Raw genomic sequence first — 21506 nt, forward strand, 5'->3', positions numbered from 1 at the left:
CCTTGATCTGGATTAGGTTTTGGCTTAAGGGAATGTTGTGGCTAGTTTGATCTTCTGTCCAGACCACTAAAACTTCTCTGTATCAGGGATAAGGCTGTTTTGCTTTCTTATTATTCATGTGTTAACTGGAGTAGTGCTTTTCATTTCAACTTCAAGAACTTTTCCTTTGTATTCACAGTTTGGCAAATTGTTTGGCATAAGAAGCCTAGCTTTTGGCCTGCCTCAACTTTCACCATACCTTCCTTACTAAACTTAATCATTGCTAGCTTTTGATTTACAGTGAGAGTTGTGTGACTTCCTTTCACTTGAACACGTAGGGACCATTTTAGGGTTATTAACTGGCCTAATTTCAATATTGTAGTGTCTCAGAGAATAGAGAGGCTTGAGGAGAGAGGGAGAGATAGTGGAGTGTGGGGTGACAGGACATGGTACTGAAGATGAATAGCAGGTTGGTGGGACAGAACACATCATTTATTGTTTGCCATTTTATATGGGTGCAGTTTGTGGTGCCCCAAAACAGTTGTAACATCAAAGATCACTGATTATAGATCGCCATAACAAATGTAATAATAATGAAAAATCAGCTTGAAATATTACGAGAATTATTGAAGTGTGACACAGAAACATGAAATGAACTGATGCTGTTGGAAATATGGTGCTGAGGACTTGCTTAGTACAAAGTTGCTACAAATCTTCAATTTGTAAACAATGCAGTTGTAAAACAAGGTATGCCTACATAACATGGTTGCATTTATATGGAATGTCCGGAATGGTAAATCCGTAGAGATGGAAAGGAGATTGGTGGTTACTTAGGGTTGAGAGAATTGGGGTATATGTGGGGAGTGATGGCTAATGGGTATGGAGTGTTTCTTTTTCAGGTGAGATGAAACTGTTCTAAAACTGATTGTGGTCATCGTTGTACCACTTTGTGAATATACTAAAAACCACTACATTGTACATTTTATTTATTTTTAAAAATTTTATTTTTTAAAAATTTACATCCAAATTAGTTAGCATATAGTGCAGCAATGATTCCAGGAGTAGATTCCTTAGTGCCCCTTACCCATTTTAGCCCATCCCTCCTCCCACATCCCCTCTAGTAACCCTCTGTTTGTTCTCCATATTTATGAGTCTCTTATGTTTTGGTCTCCTCCCTGTTTTTACATTTTTGTTTTCCTTCCCTTATGTTCATCTGTTTTGAAGATTAAAAGGCCTCATATGGGTGAAGTCATAATATTTGTCTTTCTCTGACTAATTTCACTTAGCCTAATACTTCCAGTTCCATCCACGTAGTTGCAGATGGTAAGATTTCATTCTTTTTGATTGCCAAGTAATACTCCATCGTGTGTGTGTATATGTATGTATGTATGTGTATGTATATGTATATACCACATCTTCTTTATCCCTTCATCCACTGATGGACATTTGGGCTCTTTCCATACTTTGGCTATTGTTGATGGTGCTGCTATAAACATTGGGGTGCCTGTGTCCCTTCGAAACAGCACACCTGTATTCCTTGGATAAATACCTAGTAGCGCAATTGCTGGGTCGTAGGGTAGTTCTATTTTTAGTTTTTTTGAGGCACCTTCATACTGTTTTACAGAGTGGCTGCACCAGCTTGCATTCCCATACGTTGTACATTTTAAATGAGTGAATCATATAGGTGAAGATCAGTGAAGCTGTTGTTTAATAAAACTGGGTAACTGCTGCTTCTGTAGTTGTACCATAGTCTTTTGTGCATAGTTTTTGGCTTTCTAAAATGAAAGGAGTGATATACTTAATTGAATCGGATTGTAGACTATCATTGAGTCCTTTAATTCCATTTCCCTAGGGCCCTTGGGTGGCTCAGTTGGTTGAATGTTGAACTCTTGATTTTGGCTCAGGTTGTGATCAAGCTCTGCAACGGGCTCCATGCTGAGCCTTGATCCTGCTTGGGATTCTCTCTCTCCCCCTCTGCCTCTCTCCACTGTTCACGTTCTCCCTTTCTCTCAAAAAATTTTTAAAAAATTTTAAAAATATATTTCCCTCTTCTTACTGTAAAAATATTGTTAAAATGTTGAAAATTTTAAAGCATAGAAAGTGAAGGAAATGCAAATTATCTGGAATAGTACTCAGACCTATCATTGTTAAATTTTTGGTGGTATTTTGTGTATAGTTTTTCCATATAGTTGCAAAGTCATACAATTTAAAAGAATTGTCTTTTGGTGTGGCTAGATTAATTTTTAAATTGCTTTGTTGGGGCCAATATAGAAAACTAATTACTGATTCACTTCTGAGGAATGTTTAATTTGTTAGTTTTTTGAAAATAAACTTGTATGGAAGTGATCTTGAAATTACCCTCTGACTCCACTGGCCCTAAATTTAGCCCTTTTTTTTTCTAAATGTATGTTTATTTTTCAGAGAGAGAGAGAGAGAGAGAGAAAGAGAAAGAGAGAGCGCGCGCGCGCATGAGCAGGGGAGGGGCAGAGAAAGAGGGAGACACAGAAATGGAAACAGGCTCCAGGCTCTGAGCTGTCAGCACAGAGCCCAACGCTGTAACTCACAGACCGGAAGATCATGACCTGAGCCGAAGTCAGACGCTCAACTGACTGAGCCACCCAGGCGCCCCCCCCCCCCCTTTTTTAATGACTGTAGTTAAAAAAAAAAAGTTCTGGAGCACTTGGCTGGCTCAGTCCTTACAGCATGTGACTCTTGATCTCAAGGTGGTGAGTTCAAGCCCTGTGTTGGGCATGGAGCCTACTGAATTAAAAAAAAAATGAATGCTTTCAGGCTTCCACAAATGAATTAATGGTTTTATTACTGTACTCCCTACTATTTCTTTAATGCTTCAGAATTACATTAAAAACTTACTTAAAGTATAATTTATATATGATAAAATATACCCCTTTTACATATACAGTTGACTCTTGAACAACAACATGGGCTTGAACTGAGCAGGTCTACTTACATGTGGATTTTTTTTTTCAATGAACCAGTACAGTACTGTGAATGTATTTTCTCTTATGGAATTTTCTTTATAACTTTTTCTCTAGCTTACTTTATTGTGGAATGCAGTATATAATAGATATAGCATACAGAAATATGTGTTAATTATCAGCAAGGCTTTTGGTCAGCATTCGGCTATTAGTAAAGGTTTTGGGGAACTATAAGGTATACTTGGATTTCTGACTGTGCTTGGTGCCCTACTCTTGTGTGATTCAAGGGTTTATATTGTACAATTTAGTGTTTAGATAAGTGTAACCACCACAGTGGAGCAATTTTCTTACTCCCCAAATTTCCTTTACACACAAGCCGGTCACTTCACCCCTATACCTTGGTATAACCGCTTATTTGTTGTCTTTATAGTTTTGCAATTTCTGTGACTTGGCTTGAGTGAATTATATAGTCTTTTTTGGTCTGGCTTTTTTCAGTTAGAATGATTTTGTAATTCATCTATCTTGTGACTTTTTGTTTTAAAATTTGTTTTGTGCGGGTTGGGGAGAAGGAAGTGCATGTGCCCACATACGTGTGCGAGCAAGGAATGGGCAGAGGGAGAGAGAGAACCCCATGCAGGCTTCTTGTCGTCCTCCCAAGAACTGTGAGGTCATGACCCAAGCCTAAATTCACAGACTTAAAAGGCTGAGCCACCCCCAGGCGCCCCCTACATCTTGTTATTTGTATCCGTAGTTTATTTTTTTATTCTTGAGTAGTACTCCATTGTATACTTAGACTTTTGGGTTGTTTTCACCTTAGCATTTTGAATAAAGTTGCCGTGACCATTTATTTGTGTGAAGGTCCTTGTTAAGATACATTTTAATTTCTTTTGGGAAATCTCTAGTAGTGGAATTACTGAGTCTTAATAGGGTTTTCTAACTATAAGAACTACCAAACTTTTCAAAGACCTTACTATCTTAATGTTTCTATTAATTTTCTGGTACTCCCTAAAGTGTAATTTTTTAAAACTTATTTTCCTGGGACAGCACATAATTTAACTGTTAAGGAGTGTTTCATAAAGTTACTATCTCTATCATATTTTAGAATATGCTTATGCTTAGAGTGTTAATGTATGCTAAGGGTATTTGTTAAAATGTAGATTCTTGGGGTCTTATGACCAAAGATTCTGAATCAGTAAAGAGCCACATGGTGATATGGCATTTAGTCTTTTCTAAAAGCATAGTTTTAGTAAATATATTTATTGGGTTAGTATTCATTGAGCTGTTTTTGGTTCTTCCTTTGCATTTCTCTGCATTGTTGTTCCCTGTGTTTTTCTTTAAACTTGGGGATTTCCTAAGGTTTATCTGGGCCCCTTTCTTAGCCCGCCACCTAGTGGTAACAAATAGGAACCATCAAAAGTTTTGCTAATGAATGTGTAGGAGGTGGACAATTTCTTTCTAAAGGTGGAAGGATGGAAACATCCAAAGTTATGTTTGGTTTGTGTTTGTGATTTAACCAAATGCTCAAATGCGTATGTTTGCTATATGAATGAATATTCTTTTCTCCCATGACATTTTTTGAAATAGAATTTATTTGTAAGAAAAAGTATTTTAGAGCCTGTAAATTAAAACAGATTTTCTTAATGCTTATTTTATTTTCGAGAGAGCACGCACATGAGTGGGGGAGGGGCAGACAGAGGGAGACATAATCTGAAGCAAGCTCCAGGTTCTGAGTTGTCAGCACAGAGCCCGATGTGGGGCTTGAACCCACAAGCTGTGAGTTCATCGTCTAAGCCAAAGTTGGGGGTTTGACCGACTGAGCCACCCAGGTACCCCTAGAGCCTACAGATTTTTTTTTTAAATTTTTTTTCAACGTTTTTATTTATTTTTGGGACAGAGAGAGACAGAGCATGAACGGGGGAGGGGCAGAGAGAGAGGGAGACACAGAATCGGAAACAGGCTCCAGGCTCCGAGCCATCAGCCCAGAGCCTGACGCAAGGCTCGAACTCACGGACCGCGAGATCGTGACCTGGCTGAAGTCGGACGCTTAACCGACTGCACCACCCAGGCGCCCAGGCAGTTCTGCTTTTTAAAGGCCTGGGCTGTGTCAGAGATTGAGCTCTGCTCAGCAGAAGCCTCGGCCAGCCCTAAAACACTGCCCAAGAGCTCTGGCTCTGTCCTCACTGACCTGCTTCTCATTCCCCTTTTGGGGTCTATTCTGGAAAGGACAGCCACAAGAGCCCCCATCTGAGACCACATGGGACAAGAGAATGCCCACTGAGATCCCTCGGGCCAGGGGCAGTAGTGGAGGCGGGGAATGACTTAGAAAGTGTTTAGGGAGTTGGCCCAGAGCCCGACGCGGGGCTCGAACTCATGGACCGCGAGATCGTGACCTGGCTGAAGTCGGACGCTTAACCGACTGCGCCACCCAGGCGCCCCTAGAGCCTACAGATTTTTAATCTTTGTCTTAAACTGCCAGCTCAATTATTTTTACTGGGAAATGGGCAGGTGTGCTTTCCTAGTTCCCTTATTTAATGAGACAGATGCTTCTAAGCTGTATTGAGTTAGGTGGCATATGAGGTTTTGATTCCATAGAACTTTTATTACAGATTCTCTTGTTCTAGGCTCTTAGTTTACTTTCTTTTACATGATTTTTGGTTTTTTACTCCTTTCAGGTTTAATGATTGTAGTTATTTTTGTTAAAATTCTTACCTTTTTATACTAGCTTGACAGAAAAAAAGACCTATTGTGAAGGGATTTTGTATCAACAAAACTTACTTTGTAAGGTCTGATTTCACTTTTCCCTTATAGAAATGGTGGAATCGATGAAGAAAGTAGCAGGGATGGATGTGGAGTTGACAGTTGAAGAAAGAAACCTCCTATCTGTTGCATATAAAAATGTGATTGGAGCCAGAAGAGCTTCCTGGAGAATAATCAGCAGCATTGAACAGAAAGAAGAAAACAAGGGAGGAGAAGACAAACTAAAAATGATTCGGGAATATCGGCAGATGGTGAGATTATCATATCCTAGGCTTCTTTAAAGAAAGATGCCTCATGTTTTGGATATTTTATTTTAAAGCTCGGGGCATCTGGGTGACTCAGTCAGTTAAGCGTCCAATGTCATGCTCAGGTCATGATCTCATGGCTTGTGAGTTTGAACCCCACTTCGGGCTCTGTGTGCTGACAGCTCAGAACCTGGAGCCTGCTTTGGATTCTGTTTTTCTTGCCCCTCCCCTGCTTGTGCTCTGTCTCAGAAATAAACATTAAAAAATTTAGTAAAATTTTATTTAAGTAGTCTCTAAACCTGGTGTGGGGCTTGAACTCATGATTCTGAGATTGTCACATGCTCTTCCGACTGAGCCAGTCAGGCGTCCCAGGTTTTGAACATTTTATTTTATTATTTTTTTAAAGAATTTTTAAAAAGTTCATTTATCTTGAGAGAGAGCGAGTGAGCATAAAAGCAGGGGAGGAACAGAGAGAGAGAGAATCCCAAGCAGGCTCTGCATTTACAGTGCAGAGCCTGATAATGGGTCGTGAACTCGTGAACGGTGAGATCATCTCCTGAGCCAAAATCAAGAGTTGGACACTTAACTGACTGAGCCACCCAGGTGTCCCTGAACATTTTAGATCACACTGTAGTACACAGGTATAATACAAATTTTATACTTGAATGGATTTGCATATTTTACTTAACCTAGATTATAGGTCATACAGTATTTCAGGACAGAGGTGAAGAAGTTTTCTCTGGAAGCTATAGAAGGTGCTCACTTTTGAGCACCAACAAGTAGAAACTAATTTAATCTTGTTTTTATTGTAGTTAACTGCAAAATACTTCATTGAGTGACTTGAAAGAACCATCCAGGAAACGTAACAAGTATTTTTGTGCCTCTTATGTGCCGCACAATTTGCTAGGTGCTATGGATGTAAAGATGAGACAAATACAGGTTACTTTGCATATGGAGGTTCAGTCTAGTCATTGTTTTCTTAATTGAGTAGAAAATGTTAAAGGCATTGGACATTATTTCTTCAAGTTATTGTTTCAGGTATTTTATATATAAATGGAATTTTTCGTACTGTGAGTTTTGGTCAAAAAAGTACCATAGCCATTGATCTAGGTCAGTGGTTTTCAACCAGAGGTGATTCTACTGCTCAGAGGGCATTTGGCAATTTCTGAAGACATTTTTGGTTGTCACAACTTGGGGGGTGCTATTGGCATCCAGTGGGTAGAGACAAGGATGCTGTTTGCTGAATACCCTGTGCATAGAACAGCCCTGTATAGCAAAGAATGATCTACTCCAAAATGTCAGACTACTATTGAGAAACTGATTCTTGTGGAAGAGAAAGGCATATAAACACATTTTGAGTCCAGCGAGGGAAATTCCAGGAACGCTCAAAAAGTAGCATGGGGAATGAATTTGGTAGGGAGAGGGAAAAGGGCAACTACATTTATTATCTCCACCTTTGTTGAACGCTGTTCTTGAGTGGGGAGATATTAATACACATAATTGTGCAACATAGGGTATTTATTTAAATTACCCTGTAAAGAATAGGTATTAGTCTACTTTATTTATAGATGGGAAAACTGAGGTTTTGAGTGACTTAAGAGGTGGTAAGCTGATATAGCGGCACGCCTGGGTGGCTCAGTCAGTTAAGCATCTGACTTCGGCCCAGGTCATGATCTCACAGTTCGTGAGTTCGAACCCAGTGTCGGGCTCTGTGCTGACAGCTTGGAGCTTGGGGCCTGCTTCGGGTTCTGTGTCTCCCTCTCTCTGCCCCTCCCCAGCTCATGCTCTCACTTTGTCAAAAATAAATAAACTTAAAATAATTTTTAAAAAAAGGTGGTAAGCTGATATCAGTGTGCCCATTAATGTCAAATATATTGGAACAAGAGTATGGGTTGTCAGTAGAAAAGTTTGGTGTCTCAGAGGAACGATGAAATGAGAAAGTTAAAAATGCCTAAGTGGCAGAATTCTGTGCTAAATTGTGGGATTTGGGCTAAGTAGGAAAGGAAGCAGGAAGCAAAGAGAGGGACTGATAAATTGGGGAAGATGAAAGATTCAAGAGGCTGGAGGTCTTGATGTGTGTCTAATTAGGAATAACAGGAATAAAGAAGTAAGGAAGGAAGTTACAATGTAGTAGTGAAATAGAATTTAAGACTTCTTGGATAGGGGCGCCTGGGTGGCTCAGTCACTTGAGCGTCCGACTTCGGCTCAGGTCATGATCTCGCAGTCTGTGAGTTCGAGCCCCGCGTGGGGCTCTGTGCTGACAACTCAGAGCCTGGAGCCTGCTTCGGATTCTGTGTCTCCCTCTGTCTCTGCCCCTCCCCTGCTCATGCTCTGTCTCTCTCTCTCTCTGTCAAAAATAAATAAAACATTAAAAAAAAAAAGACTTCTTGGATAAAGCAGCTCAGTTAGAGATGTTGACAAATAGGTCATGGAGTTGAGATCAGGGAACTGTATTGAAAGGAACATGGGTGATAATACCTTGGTGTGATACCAGGAATTGGAGAGGTAGCCTGTGAATGTGGTTGGAAGGCCTGTAGAGATCCACTGATAACAGATAGTGAAAAATTAGGTCACAGAGGATGAGCTTCCAGAGAGGAGCTGTTTGGAGTAACAGCAGCCAGTCATACTGAGTTAGTGGGGAGCTAAGAGAATTCAGAAATTTTTTCTCTTAGAATAATTGCTACTTGAAAAGCCATGAGGGAGGTAGTTTATTCAGGAAAGAGCTAGTTTAATTTAGGATCTGGATGAGATTATAGGAGAAGAGAGAGTGGGAGGATTCTTTACAATGGAAAGGAGGTTCCAGAGGGCATAAGAAGAACTTGGAAAGGTTCACCAGTGTCACCATGAATTAATAGAAAATAGAGACTAAGATAATATGTATGTTCATGTGGGATATTCATCTTTGGTATGATAAATTGAGATGAGTGGCAATATTTACTTGAGTATACAGAGTTTTAGTGCTATAATTTGGCTGTGGATCTCTTCCACTTACGGCTGTTGAGCACAGTAGTGGTTAGGAATGTGAGCACTGGAGGCCAGTTGCCTGGGATTGAATTTTTATTCCATCCCTTATAAACCATGACCTTAGGTTTTCTAGCCTGCCTCTGTTCACATCATAGCTCTGTCTCTTGTTTTAATGTTTATTTTTGAGAGAGAGACAGACAGCACAGGCAGGGGAAGGGCAGAGAGAAAGGGAGACACAAAATCTCAAGCAGGCTACATGCTCTGAGCTGTCAGTGCAGAGCCTGACATAGGGCTGGAACCCATGAACCTCCAGATCATGACCTGAGCCAAAGTTGTATGCTCAGTAGACTGAGCTCCCCCAGGTGCCTCAAGATTTTTATTTTTATATAGTATCCATACCCAACCTGGGGCTTGAACTCACAAGCCGGAGATTGAGAGTCCCATGCTCCATGGTCTGTGTCAGCCAGGCACTCCTGCCTTTTTTTTTTTTTAAAGCACTTAACAGCATGGAGAAAGAAAGAAGGTAATTTCTGTAACTTGGAGATAACTTTTCTTTTTTCTTTTTTTTTAATCAAGAGAGAGGAAGAAGGTTTGGAGAAAGATGTATATTCTGTTTACTATGGCTCTCTTCCTTAAAACCAGAGGGAGATTGTGTCATAATTTATGTAATCTCTTAGACTTAAACAATTTTTGACTTTTTTTTCCAGGTTGAGACTGAGCTAAAGTTAATCTGTTGTGACATTCTGGATGTACTGGACAAACACCTCATTCCAGCAGCTAACACTGGCGAGTCCAAGGTTTTCTATTATAAAATGTAGGTTCTATACTAGAAGGGAAAATGTGAGATTAAATGTTGGCTCCCTTAGAATTACCACTTTCTCTGTGTAGGTGTTCAACTTTAATAATAGTTTGTTAGAAGAATAGTTACACGGGAAGAATGATTTTCAAAACTTAATTTTTGAGTAGTCGTTTGCAGATTCACTGCTAGTGAACAATTGTTGCGTTTAAGATGGTCAGACTACTGTGAAAGTACTAGGTTTTATTTTACCCGTTTGCATTTTTGTGTGGAATTAGCCCCCAGCTGTATAGTAATACATTATTACATAGCTCAATTTTAACATTTTATGTACAAGTTTTATTTCATGATTAACAAACTGTCATGCCATTTTTTTGGGAACCACTTCTCATTTTTAATTGTAGTCATTGACAAATTTGTTCATTTTTGAGGCTTTTCAGTTGATTTCTCTAGTGTTTTGCTTCTGTTTGGTAATATGAACTCTGAGGGGGAAAACTAGATAGACTATCAGTCTTTCCTGAAACAGACTTTGTGAAATTACTGAAGTATACTTGTTAATTATTGATATATTTTTGTCACATACTTTATTTTATAGAATACAGAAAAATTGTAACAGTCTACTTTCATTTAAAAACCTTTTTCTTAATTCTATTTGTTTTATTTTGTTTTGTTTTAGGAAAGGGGACTACCACAGGTATCTGGCTGAATTTGCCACAGGAAATGACAGGAAGGAGGCTGCGGAGAACAGCCTAGTGGCTTATAAAGCTGCTAGTGATATTGCAATGACAGAACTTCCACCGACGCATCCTATTCGCTTAGGTCTTGCTCTCAATTTCTCCGTATTCTACTATGAAATTCTTAATTCCCCTGACCGTGCCTGCAGGTAAGTCATGGAAGAGAAACAAAAGCTCTCACTATGAAAGTGAAAAAGTTACAAAGGACAGTTGTTTCTGTTTTGTTTCCTGGGACTGCCTTTGTATCCTTGGCCATGTACTAAAGAATTCTTTTGGCTCTTAAACTGCTTTGGATGATTTAGGACAGACCTTACCTAGTTTGCTAGGATAGCAGTTTTGGATGTTGATGGGGAAATATTTTGTTGATAGGTTGAAAAAATTTTTTAACTTGTTAGTGATAGAGTGAAATGAGAGGAATTGTAGTAGAGTTATTTTAATGTTTTTATATTAGCTGTTAGTCCTTGTAGGCATGCTTTTTAATATAGTTATGCTCTTAGTTGTACATACTTTGTAATTTCTATTTTAATATGAACAGTTCTCCAGCTTTGTATGTTAACAATTCGCCCATTTGTATTTCAGATTGTTCCCAATTTTTTCCCTAAATTTATTTACTTATTTTGAGAGAGACAGAGGGCGAGTGGGGTAGGGGCAAAGGGAAGAGAGAGAATCCTAAGCAGGCTCCACACTGTGAGTGTGGGAGCAGAGCCTGATGTGGGGCTCAATGAGACTCATGTACTGTAGGATCATGATCTGAGCTGAAACCAAGAGTCAGATGCTCAACCAACTGAGCCGCCCAGGTGCCCCGCAATTTTTGAAACAGATAGAAATTTAAAGGATATCTTTATGTACATGGGTTTTTACTTGTAAAAATTACTACAAAATACAACATGAAGGTTATCATTCTAACCATTTTGTTGTATAGTTGGATGGCATTATGTACACCTACAGTATTGTGTAACTGTCACTACTGTTTCTAAAACTTCATCACGAGAAACAAACTCTAACCACTAATTCTCCATATCCCCCCCACTATTGCCCCTTCACAGTGTCTGCTCTCTGTCTTTGTGAATTTGCCTATTTTAGGTACCTCATAATTGGAATAATGTATTTGTTGTTTGTAACTTAGAGTATTCTTGAGTATATAGGAATCAGATAGATATTCCATGAGAGGTTTTCCTGATGGGAGGTAGATTCATTTAAATGCAAACCGTTATTTATTCATCTAAAAGCATTCTAAATGCCTAGTTGAATTTGTCCAAACATATACAGGTTTTAATGAAGAAGTTATAGCTATCTGTCAGCTAATAGTATTGTGCTCTTTCATTGTTATTCTCTAGTTTAGGCTGTCCTACACATCACTTTGATTTAAGTCTTATCCATGTCTTTGCTATTACGTATTTGCTTTAGTCTTAAGCGTGCCATTCATGCTCTTTTCCTACTTTGAAGATGAGTTCAAATTTGTCTTCCCATCCCCATTTCCTCATCCTCTAGGGTTTCCAAAGCCCTTCTCCAGAGTAGCATACTTCTTTTACAATGGTTTTATGTGTCAGTCCTCTATTCCTAGATGTTTTAAGTTCATTGTGGACTGAGATCGTCTTTTTCTTCAGTTTCTCCACCAGTGTCCTGCTTTACTTGGTGCTCATTATATATCATACTCAGTAAATGTTGATTTTATTTCTTTTAAATTGCAGCAAATGGCTTATATGATCACATTTCTGTGGGTTCTATACTGCCCCCCCCCCCGCTTCTATTAACATTAAATTCTATTGAAATTAAACTGAGATACTGTCTAAGTTGTTGACTAGAACTTGGTAATACCTTTATATTACATGTATTTTGGCGGTGGTTTAGGATAGAATTTGGTTTGTGGATTCTGTTTACTGATAGGCTTGTTAAGCATAGTAAGAAGCAGTGCTCCAGGGGCATGTGGTTGGCTCGGCTGGTAGAGAAGATGACTCTTGATCTCAGGGTCATGAGTTTGAGCCCCACATTGAGGGGAGAGTATGTTTAAAAAAAAAAAAAAAGAATAAGTAGTGCTCCAAAAATTTTACTACCTCCAAATTTGCTACATTACAAAATTAAATAGAAAGTTAATTTTTATCAGTTACACTTGCTTTTCTTTTATTTTGGTATTTAAACCCAAGTTACTCAGTGTCACTATTACATACTGTGGGATAACTAAAGAAAAAGATTGATTTCTAACATGTTATTTCTAATTCTGTTTTTGGGCTTATTTTTGTAATACATTTATGTAAATGCTTTTAGGTTGGCAAAAGCAGCTTTTGATGATGCAATTGCAGAACTGGATACGCTGAGTGAAGAAAGCTATAAGGACTCTACACTTATCATGCAGTTGTTACGTGATAATCTGACACTATGGACTTCAGACATGCAGGGTGATGGTAAGGAAACTTGGAAGTTAATGAATGCATCTTTTTGAGTTGTTGGGTCTTTTTACTCTTAGACATTCCTTGGCATTTTTTCACATTAAGCTGCAATTTAGACTCAGCCTATCGTCCACAAAGTATCAAATTTTAATTATTGCCTTTACAGCAAACGATCTCAAAAGTACAGTTTTCCGTTTTGGGCTGTATGATTATGTAAAAGACTTGTTTGGAAAAGGGGATCTTTTTTTGTATTCGAAGATTTAAAAATTTTGCCTCTAATGTTCGCTAACTTCTCTCACTGTTGTGGAAGATTGAGGGAGGAAGCAGTTCATTTTATCTTCCTCAGATTCAATTTTAGAGATCGAAGATAATTGTATTTGAATGTCCTGATCACTGCTTTGGCCAACTGGTATCTTCAGGTTAAAACTGGATGGTGTCAGTAAATATTTATGAAGCGTCTTCTCTGTGTGGAAATCTTTTATCTAAAGGAGATTTTCTAGAGCAAATGGAATGTCCTGTCTTGCCATTAGTCCTTATTTAAGATGTCTGGTTTTAGTTTTCAGTTATAAATAGTATTTTATAAAACTTACTTTTGTGATTGGTCCAGGGGGTTAAAATTCTAAATGCCAAAATTTGTCATAATTGTTGATTTTAAAGGAGATTTTGTTGTGCTTATTCCAGAGAATCCATTTTATTCATGATAGATCACTGAAGAGTCAGGGGAGGAGGGCACAGGGTGCAAAAACAAGTGTGACATGACCATTTTATGGGATAGCTTTATAGTTGGTGGTGGTATGGGGAAAAGAAAGTTTGTCAATATCAACTGCAGATCCTATAAGAGTATATTACCAAAATGAAACATATAGGTTGCATTGCTTGAGGCTAACTGTAGTCTCTTGGTCACACCAGCATGCTGTACTGTCTTTGGAAGCATTATATTTCTTTAAAAGTGCCTCTGAAAATGGGTTTTCGTTTTAAATGTCCTTACTATGGAAGGATAGAGTGAGATTTTAGACTTACCTTAGGTACTAAAGTGAGAATTAGGTGACTCAGCTTTAAAGCTCACTAGGTCTATGAAATATTTAGATATTTGACTAGGGTTGGCTTGAGATGTGTGTCACGTGTGACCTGCTTGCACACTTTTCCAGCAAAGCCAGACAGTGCCACAGATTACTTTTTAACACAGCACTTCAGGCAACTGCTACCAGTCTTTGGGACTCAAAACCAATTTACCATCTCTGAACTAATGACTTGAGGTTCCTTCCAGCTTTAAAATTCTGTTGTATTCTAAACAATAACTACTCAGAAGAATGGCCAAACAGCTGTGGACTCTTCATAGTCACCCTCAGCTCAGAGAAGACTAGTATCTGTTTGAGGGGATAAAAGGAAACATGTGGAGAGTTTGGTAAGCGGTGTTGACCCAAGTAAGGTATATACCTCTGGGGACATTTTTCTGAGGGTGAAAATAACAAACAAGGTGACCTGGGTTGAAACATTGCTTTTTAAAAGACATTTTATGCCAGCTTTTATAACTAAGATTGCTAGATTACAAAATTAAACAGAAATAAAGTTTTATATTTTCTCTAAAAAAATTTTAAGTTTAATTACTTTGAGAGAGGGAGAGAGAGCACAAGCAGAGGAGAGGGGGAGAGAGAGAATCCCAAGCAGGCTCTACACTTGAACCCACAAACCATGAGATCATTACCTGAGCCAAAACCAAGAGTCGAATACTTAACCAACTGAGCCATCCAAGCTCCCCTGAACTTTATATTTTCTAGTACTACGTAGTTGTTCTTTATCATTGATAACCAGTAATTGATAAATCAAAGTAAACTATGTTTTTCCATTCTGTTTTTATATAAAACCAAAGATACTGTCTTCCTTGGTTATCAAGCATTTTATGAAATAGATCACTTTTTACAATAGGATATTTTCTTGAAACTACTTACTTTTCATAGTTGCAAAGGTTCTTTGTACAGAGATGTTTTATTACATTTCAGCATAGATTTCTCTTTAATCCTAAAACAGGTTTATGTAAATCTTAGTTAAATCCAGTTGCTTCAATTCTTAACCACTTTGTAAACTGAATAATTGATTAAATTTGGTTGTGACAGACTAATTTTCATGTAAGAGATTTCATTTAATTTTCATTAAAGACAGTATTTGAAATGATGAAACTTGCTAGTTTAACAGCAAAAAATTCTAGTAGTCTCGTGACATTTTTAGTAAAATTAACAAATTATCTGAATTTACAAATTGTTGTGGGTACTAGTAATTTATTTGCCATTTTCCTAAAAGGTATAGTATTACATGTTTTATTAAATTGGTTTTGTGACTTAATCCATGCAGAATTGCAGTCATGGAATTGGCAGTTTTCCAGGATGTTGGATTTAGCGGACCATCAGTTAGTTTTCTCCTTTTTAATTTTTTTATGAAGGAAGAAATGTATGTGTTTCACAAGCTTTTATTGAGACACTTTTATACTTTTTTAACTGCAGAATATGTTAACTTCTGTGTTGGAACATCTTTGTAAACAGATCCCCACTTTTTCTCATTAAGTGATTTCAGTCCTTTTAATCTGTGTTCAGAGGACGTTTCATACACAAGTCTATAGAAAAAATGTGTGTTCTTTGCCTTATTCCTGTCTTCCCTCAAAATCAAGAAACAATGGGCAAAGAAATACATACCCAAAGAAACATTTTTTCCTCTTCTGTATACCTTTTAAGAGGATATTATTTCATCCTTTTAAAGGTAAAAGGAACAGATAACTTTGTAGAATGAAGTTTATACAAAGTAAAAAGACCAAAATCTGATTCCCCTAAATCATTGATGTTTTCTTTTGTCCTGCTGTCTTGGTTTATTTTTCTTGTAATGTTGCTTTCATATGATTGTTCTCCCTCCCTTTCTCCTTACAATATAGATTCCTAAAGGAAAATCCAACTCTTCCTTTCCTAAAAACTCTACTTTGTAAGTCATTATCATGGCACAGCAAATTCTGCTTTTTAGTTTTGGTTCTTCACTAATCATGCCTGCATATATTATCATCCTTTTGCTTACAAAACTGCCTGTTCTACATTCTAGGATGTGAAATCTTCTAAGACATTTATGATCTGCTACCCTTGTCTACCTCTGGTTGGGTGTGACTCATCTGACAATATTCTATGCCAAAGTTACTTGGAACTCTTGGCAAATCTAATGGTTGCTTCTAAGTGAATTAGAGTGTGTTCTGTTGTTGTATGTTAACCATATTTTGGCAGCGTATTGCTGTTAAAAATGAGCGTGAATGTTCCTATCATTTCTAAGTTTGAATACATTGTTTTGGGAACGATTGATTGGGTGGTCCATCATTTCTTTCCTCGGTAAATGTTTTTTTTGTCTTTGCATGTCCATTTTCTATATAGGAGTCAAAAATCTTTATGTACCTTAAGTACTTTTTAAGAGTCACATATCAGTATCAAACATTTCTGTTAGAGAAGAAAATTATAAATGTTCTAAAACTACATTCACCTAATCCTTGTTGCCATGACAGCATTTATTGTTTATCATATCAAGGGCTGTTTAAAAACACTCTTTAGGGTAAATGCTTCATGTCGGTAGTCAGCCGGTCTTAGTGTCGTTTATCCATCCTGACTAATTTAGCAAGCAATGGGAATGGATGGATTGTCTGAACTGGAATGATTATTGGATTAGTTAATTGGTATTTATTTTTTCCTGTTGAAATTTGATTCAAACTAGTAACTACATAGGAATTGTAGTGGTTTGTTAAAGCACAAAAGAATGTAACTTTTACCTGTTTTATTATTATTATTTTATTTTAGCCAAAATTTGCATGTTCTCTTTAGTATGGCTGTGACTTATTTAATGCTTATTAATAGGTAGATGATTCTCCAGTGAATAGGCTGGCTTTTTATTGCATGTCATAGTGCAGTTGAAACTCCCGAGGCCGATCATCATGTTTTAAGGGAAAAGAAAAATGGCATGAGAGAACTGGTCCAAATGCCCTTCTTTAATAACCTCAGTGGTCTGGTTTACTTTGAGCATGCTGTTGCACTTTGGAGTAAGGAATTTGGTTTATGGTTTGGTGTGACTGGCTAAGATACAAAATGTAAGATACCTTAAAAAAGCAAAACTCTCCCTCTAAAACTATAGACCTCCTTTGGAGCATTTTACTGCTCAGTTCTCTTTATTGAAGCATTTCTCATGGAGCTTGTGGGTAGATTTTACAAAACAAAAAACAAAAAAACCAACAACTATAAAGTACTGTTGAGTCTCTTGAAGAGGTGAGGTTATTGAGAAAGAGTATTTTGACCCAAGATATACATGAAAGCTTGAAAATCATTTAATAGTTATGGTTACCTTGGCTGTCTACTTTCAAGAGCTTATTTTAGCATAAAACTAGTTTTACTGTGCGCATCAGTTTTTTCATCCTGTTTACCATTCAGGACCATGGTCCAGCAGCACCTCTTGGCTTAGGCGTCTCAGGTGTTAAGGGTGGTAGAAGTCCTTTGCCTGTCTGTGGTTAATACCAATTGTAGCAAATATAAGGAGTCTTTATGCTTGGAATGATGCCTTTGTTTGTGACCACAACAGCCTGACTAGTCAGTATGCAATAATTAACTCATTCTTCTTTGTAGGTGAAGAGCAGAATAAAGAAGCGCTGCAGGATGTGGAAGATGAAAATCAGTGAGACATAAAAGCCAACAAGAGAAACCATCTCTGACCACCCCATTCCTTCCCATCCCACCCCCATTGGAAATTCCCCCATTGTCACTGAGAACCACCAAATCTGACTTTTACATTTGGTCTCAGAGTTTAGGTTCCTGCCCTGTTGGTTTTTTTTTTTTTTTTTTTTAAACCGTTTTCAAAAGTTCTTAAAGGCAAGAGTGAATTTCTGTGGATTTTACTGGTCCCAGCTTTTAGGTTCTTTAAGACACTAACAGGACTGCATAGAGGCTTTTTCAGCATTACTGTATTGTCTCCTGCCAGGTGGGGCAAGATCACCATTAGAAATGGAAATGATATTTGAAAGCTATTAGACTTCTAGGTGACGCGAGCATCTAAGAGAGAGGTTAATCACACTATGAGGCATTGTGGTATTATTTTTCCTTTTTCTAATTGTTTAAATTGAATTTTATACCAATGTTTAAAATTAATTGGGTGTTAGCTTGAGGTGGTTAAAAGTTGTTCGGAGAGTTGTAATGGTTTTGCTGTAAAAAGTGTTTCAAACTCTGCTGAAATGTTGCTGAAAAGCATGGTGCTGGTAACAGTTCAACAATCCGTGGCTGCTCATTCTTGCCTACTTTTACTCTCCCTCTAAAGCAGGTTAGCATTGAAGGTGGTATGGAAAAGCCTGCATGCGTGTTCAATTCTTTGTTTCTTCTCCTTCCTTCTCCCCCCGGGCCCCCCCTTCCCTACTTCGCTCGCTCAACCTCTTTTGTTCAGTATGTGTAACTTGAAGCTAATTTGTACTACTGGATATCTGACTGGAGCCACAGATACAGAATCTGTATTGTTCTTACTGAAACACAGCATGGAATTAACATTAAACTTAAATAAAACAAACCTAAATTAAAAATGCCAAATATTATTGCGCCTCCATCCTTTATCTTTCTAAAATAAAATCTCTAGTCCAAACACATTGACAGTATTGTTTTCCTGAATGTGGAAAGATCTCCCCTCCCTTTTCTTCGTAAATCACTTGTCTGTTTCCCCAAAGATGATGTGTATTTTTAGAAAAAGAATTTTTTTTTACTTGTAACCTGGTTGTGAAGAACACTAAGAAACACCAAGTCACTTCATTACTGTCCTCTCAACCAGGTAGCAACACGGTATTTATTTTAATAGTCTGAAGTAAAATTACCTTAGCCCCCACTACCACTCCAAAGGTCAGTGGCAGAAGCAGAAAAGAATACTTTCATTCTCAGTAGTACATGCACACGTGGTAGAAGTCTGTAGCCGTTCCCCTTACTAGAGACAGTGTTAGTAGTTTTTTTCAAAAAATAGTCTATACAGCGTGTATAGGTATTTAGCTAATACAGATCATTCTGTATTCCGCATTTAGATTTAATTTGAATGACAGTGTAACATGGATGTACTCCTGATCTTTTCTTTTCTTAACTAGTTGACTCCCTTTGGACGTTCAGATTGTTTCCAGCATTGCTATTATAAATGGTGCTGCATTAAATATCCTTGTAACTGCACTTAAATATTTGCATGTGTATTTGTATGATACATTTCTAGGTTTCCTGTGTCCGAGAACATTAACTTCTCTACTGGTAAATATTGTCCATTTCCCTCCAAAGGGGTCGTGCCACTTTATAGCCCCCCTCTTCCCTATCAGCAGTATAAGAATATCCGCTCCATCATCACACTTGATTTGTTGCTACTAAATGAGGTGTTGACACCACAAGTGTATATATCCTGGCTTCTCGGTAGAGAAGACTTAGGAAATTAACAGAATAGTAATGTGTCTTAGTAGTTTTTATCTTATGAAAATATATGTGTATGCCCATAATTAGAATAAGTAATTAAGATTTTTGTGTTAATGCTCCTCCATTAGATAGTTGGAGACATTTGGGGTTATGTCCAAGAGATTTTCAGGTTGATTTTTTTTTGTTTTTTTCCAGCGGCAAAGTGGCCAAATGCCTGCTGCATCTAGATCAAAACTGAAGGAATTCATAAAATTGTATTACACATTTAAAAAAAAGTTTTTTAATGTTTATTTTTGAGAGAGAGAGAGGGAGACAATCTGAAGCAGACTCCAGGCTCTGTCAGCACAGTACCTGACGCAGGGCTCAAACTCACGAACTGTGAGATCATGACCTGAGCTGAAGTTGGATGCTTAACCGACTGAACCACCCAGGCACCCCTCTATTACACATTGTTAAAGATAATGGCATTCAGCATTTTGTAGTCTGTTCCCATACTAAACACGAATGCACAAATGCCTGGATTTGAGTCAAACACATAGGTAATTTACAACATGGCATGGCTTGTGGAGGTGATGTTTGTCAACTTAGATCATTCATCACATGAGTTTGTTTAGTTAAAAGGGTTCTCTAGTTGGTTCTGTGGATGGGCTTCTTTATATAATGTAGTCCACAAACTCAGGGATGCCAGGAGCATGCTCAAGAATGTGGTGATCTTGATACGGAGAGAAAAACCAATGAAGGCACTTGGGAAGGATTGTGGTGATGGGTACAGGTCTTTGGATCTCTGTCAGAAGTTGGAAGACAGGGAAGACTGCAGAAAGGGGACAGCCCTTGTAAGGACAATATCGCTTCCACTTCTATCTGTGGTCTGGAAAGGTGGAGTTGTTTCAGCTCTTGGTTGAATGCTCTGAGGATCAATTGGTTTCAAGAGAAACTTGAGTTACCATTACAATTCGAGTGCAATTTGTTTCAATTATAATTCTTAGTGCTTTGCTTTGAAAAAAGATGTTTTAAACCCTAAGTGTGTGGTTTTTTTTTTGTTTGTTTGTTTTTTGTTTTTTAATATGTGTCTCTATCCATGCTTGGTTTGAAAAAGATGTTTTAAACCCAAAGCTTTTTTAAAATGTTGGGAGCACCAATGAATGTGTCTGTGCTTGGGTTCTGGAACCGATGGCCAGAAAACCAAATCCTCCAGAGTTATATTTTGCTTCTAGGAAGATAAGCATGAACTTTAAGTCAGATCATAGTAAGGGGAAGGTGATGGAATAAATGTAAAAACATCTAACTTGGCTTCTGCCTCAGACAAATGCCACTTTGAGAGCTATTAATAAGGAAGACCCCAAATTGGCTGCTATACTAATGATTGTAGGACTGTAGGAGCTGGAGCATGCTGAAAAATGGCGTTTCATTTATTTTTTATTTTGGAGAGAGAGGGAGAGAGAAAGGAGGAGCATGAGCTGGGGAGGGGCAGAGAGGAGACACAGAATCTGAAGCAGGCTGTAGACTCTGAGCTGACAGCAAGAGCCCATTGTGGGACTTGAACTCTTGAACTGTGAGATCATGACCTGAGCTGAAGTCGGGTGCTTAACCAACTAAGCCACCCAGGCGCCCTGAAAAATGGGATTTTAAAGGTGAATCTTGCTTTGTTTGGGAAATGGTAATTATTAACCCTGTCTTGCTATATATATGTCATTTGAGGTACTAATCTTGTAGTTGGTACATAATATGCAGTTAGTATTTAGTATTGGCCGTATGTAGGCACTGTGCTCATTATTAAACAGTGTCTGTGATCTAGCACATAAATAATAGTTTGGTGAGTTGTCACCTGCATTTTGCAAATAGTAAACCAGGGAAAAGTTGAACTTGCCCAAAGCCACACAGCTAACTGTATTCAAACAGGATTAATAGTTAGGTCTGTATGACTACAGAGGCTGTGTTCTTAACCATTAAGCCATTCTATCTTTTTGCTCTTTATCAAAACTCTTAATGTTCTATTGAAATACTGTGTTTTCTCTATTTCACAGTGATCATTTAAAAAATACATTTTAACCTTTCTGAGATCATTTGTTTTTCAGTTGATAAACGCCTTTCAAAAGCTGTAATATATGAAGAGGTGAGCCCTGTGCTGTCTCAGTTACTACTTTAGGGAAGACCCTGGGTTGGCACTCTTGTATGATCAGCTGACTGTGCCAGGTTGTAGGTACAGGCCTGCTATGTATAAGGGAGGGCTGAAAACTGTTACTCTTAAAAAGTGCCTTGCTCTTTGGACATTTACTT

At 38.0% G+C, this 21506-nt stretch overlaps 1 protein-coding gene across 3 annotated transcripts in view; it reads left to right on the forward strand.

Annotated features, from left to right (window-relative positions):
- The window catches only part of YWHAE (tyrosine 3-monooxygenase/tryptophan 5-monooxygenase activation protein epsilon), a 54375-nt gene extending 35995 nt beyond the window's left edge, over positions 1-18380 (forward strand). For 2 of the 3 annotated variants that reach the window (XM_043583502.1, XM_043583504.1), the window contains 5 exons: positions 5724-5923; positions 9589-9695; positions 10354-10560; positions 12677-12813; positions 17433-18380. In XM_043583502.1, coding sequence (XP_043439437.1) covers positions 5724-5923; positions 9589-9695; positions 10354-10560; positions 12677-12813; positions 17433-17485 — 704 coding nt within the window. In that variant the 3' untranslated portion in view covers positions 17486-18380. Of the gene's footprint in view, positions 1-5723; positions 5924-9588; positions 9696-10353; positions 10561-12676; positions 12814-15718; positions 15766-17432 lie in introns of all 3 variants that reach the window. The other variant, XM_043583505.1, reaches the window with a different exon arrangement.
- The last annotated feature ends 3126 nt before the right edge of the window (positions 18381-21506 follow it).

Source organism: Prionailurus bengalensis, chromosome E1 (assembly GCF_016509475.1).
Source record: "Prionailurus bengalensis isolate Pbe53 chromosome E1, Fcat_Pben_1.1_paternal_pri, whole genome shotgun sequence".
Lineage (NCBI taxonomy): Eukaryota > Metazoa > Chordata > Mammalia > Carnivora > Felidae > Prionailurus > Prionailurus bengalensis.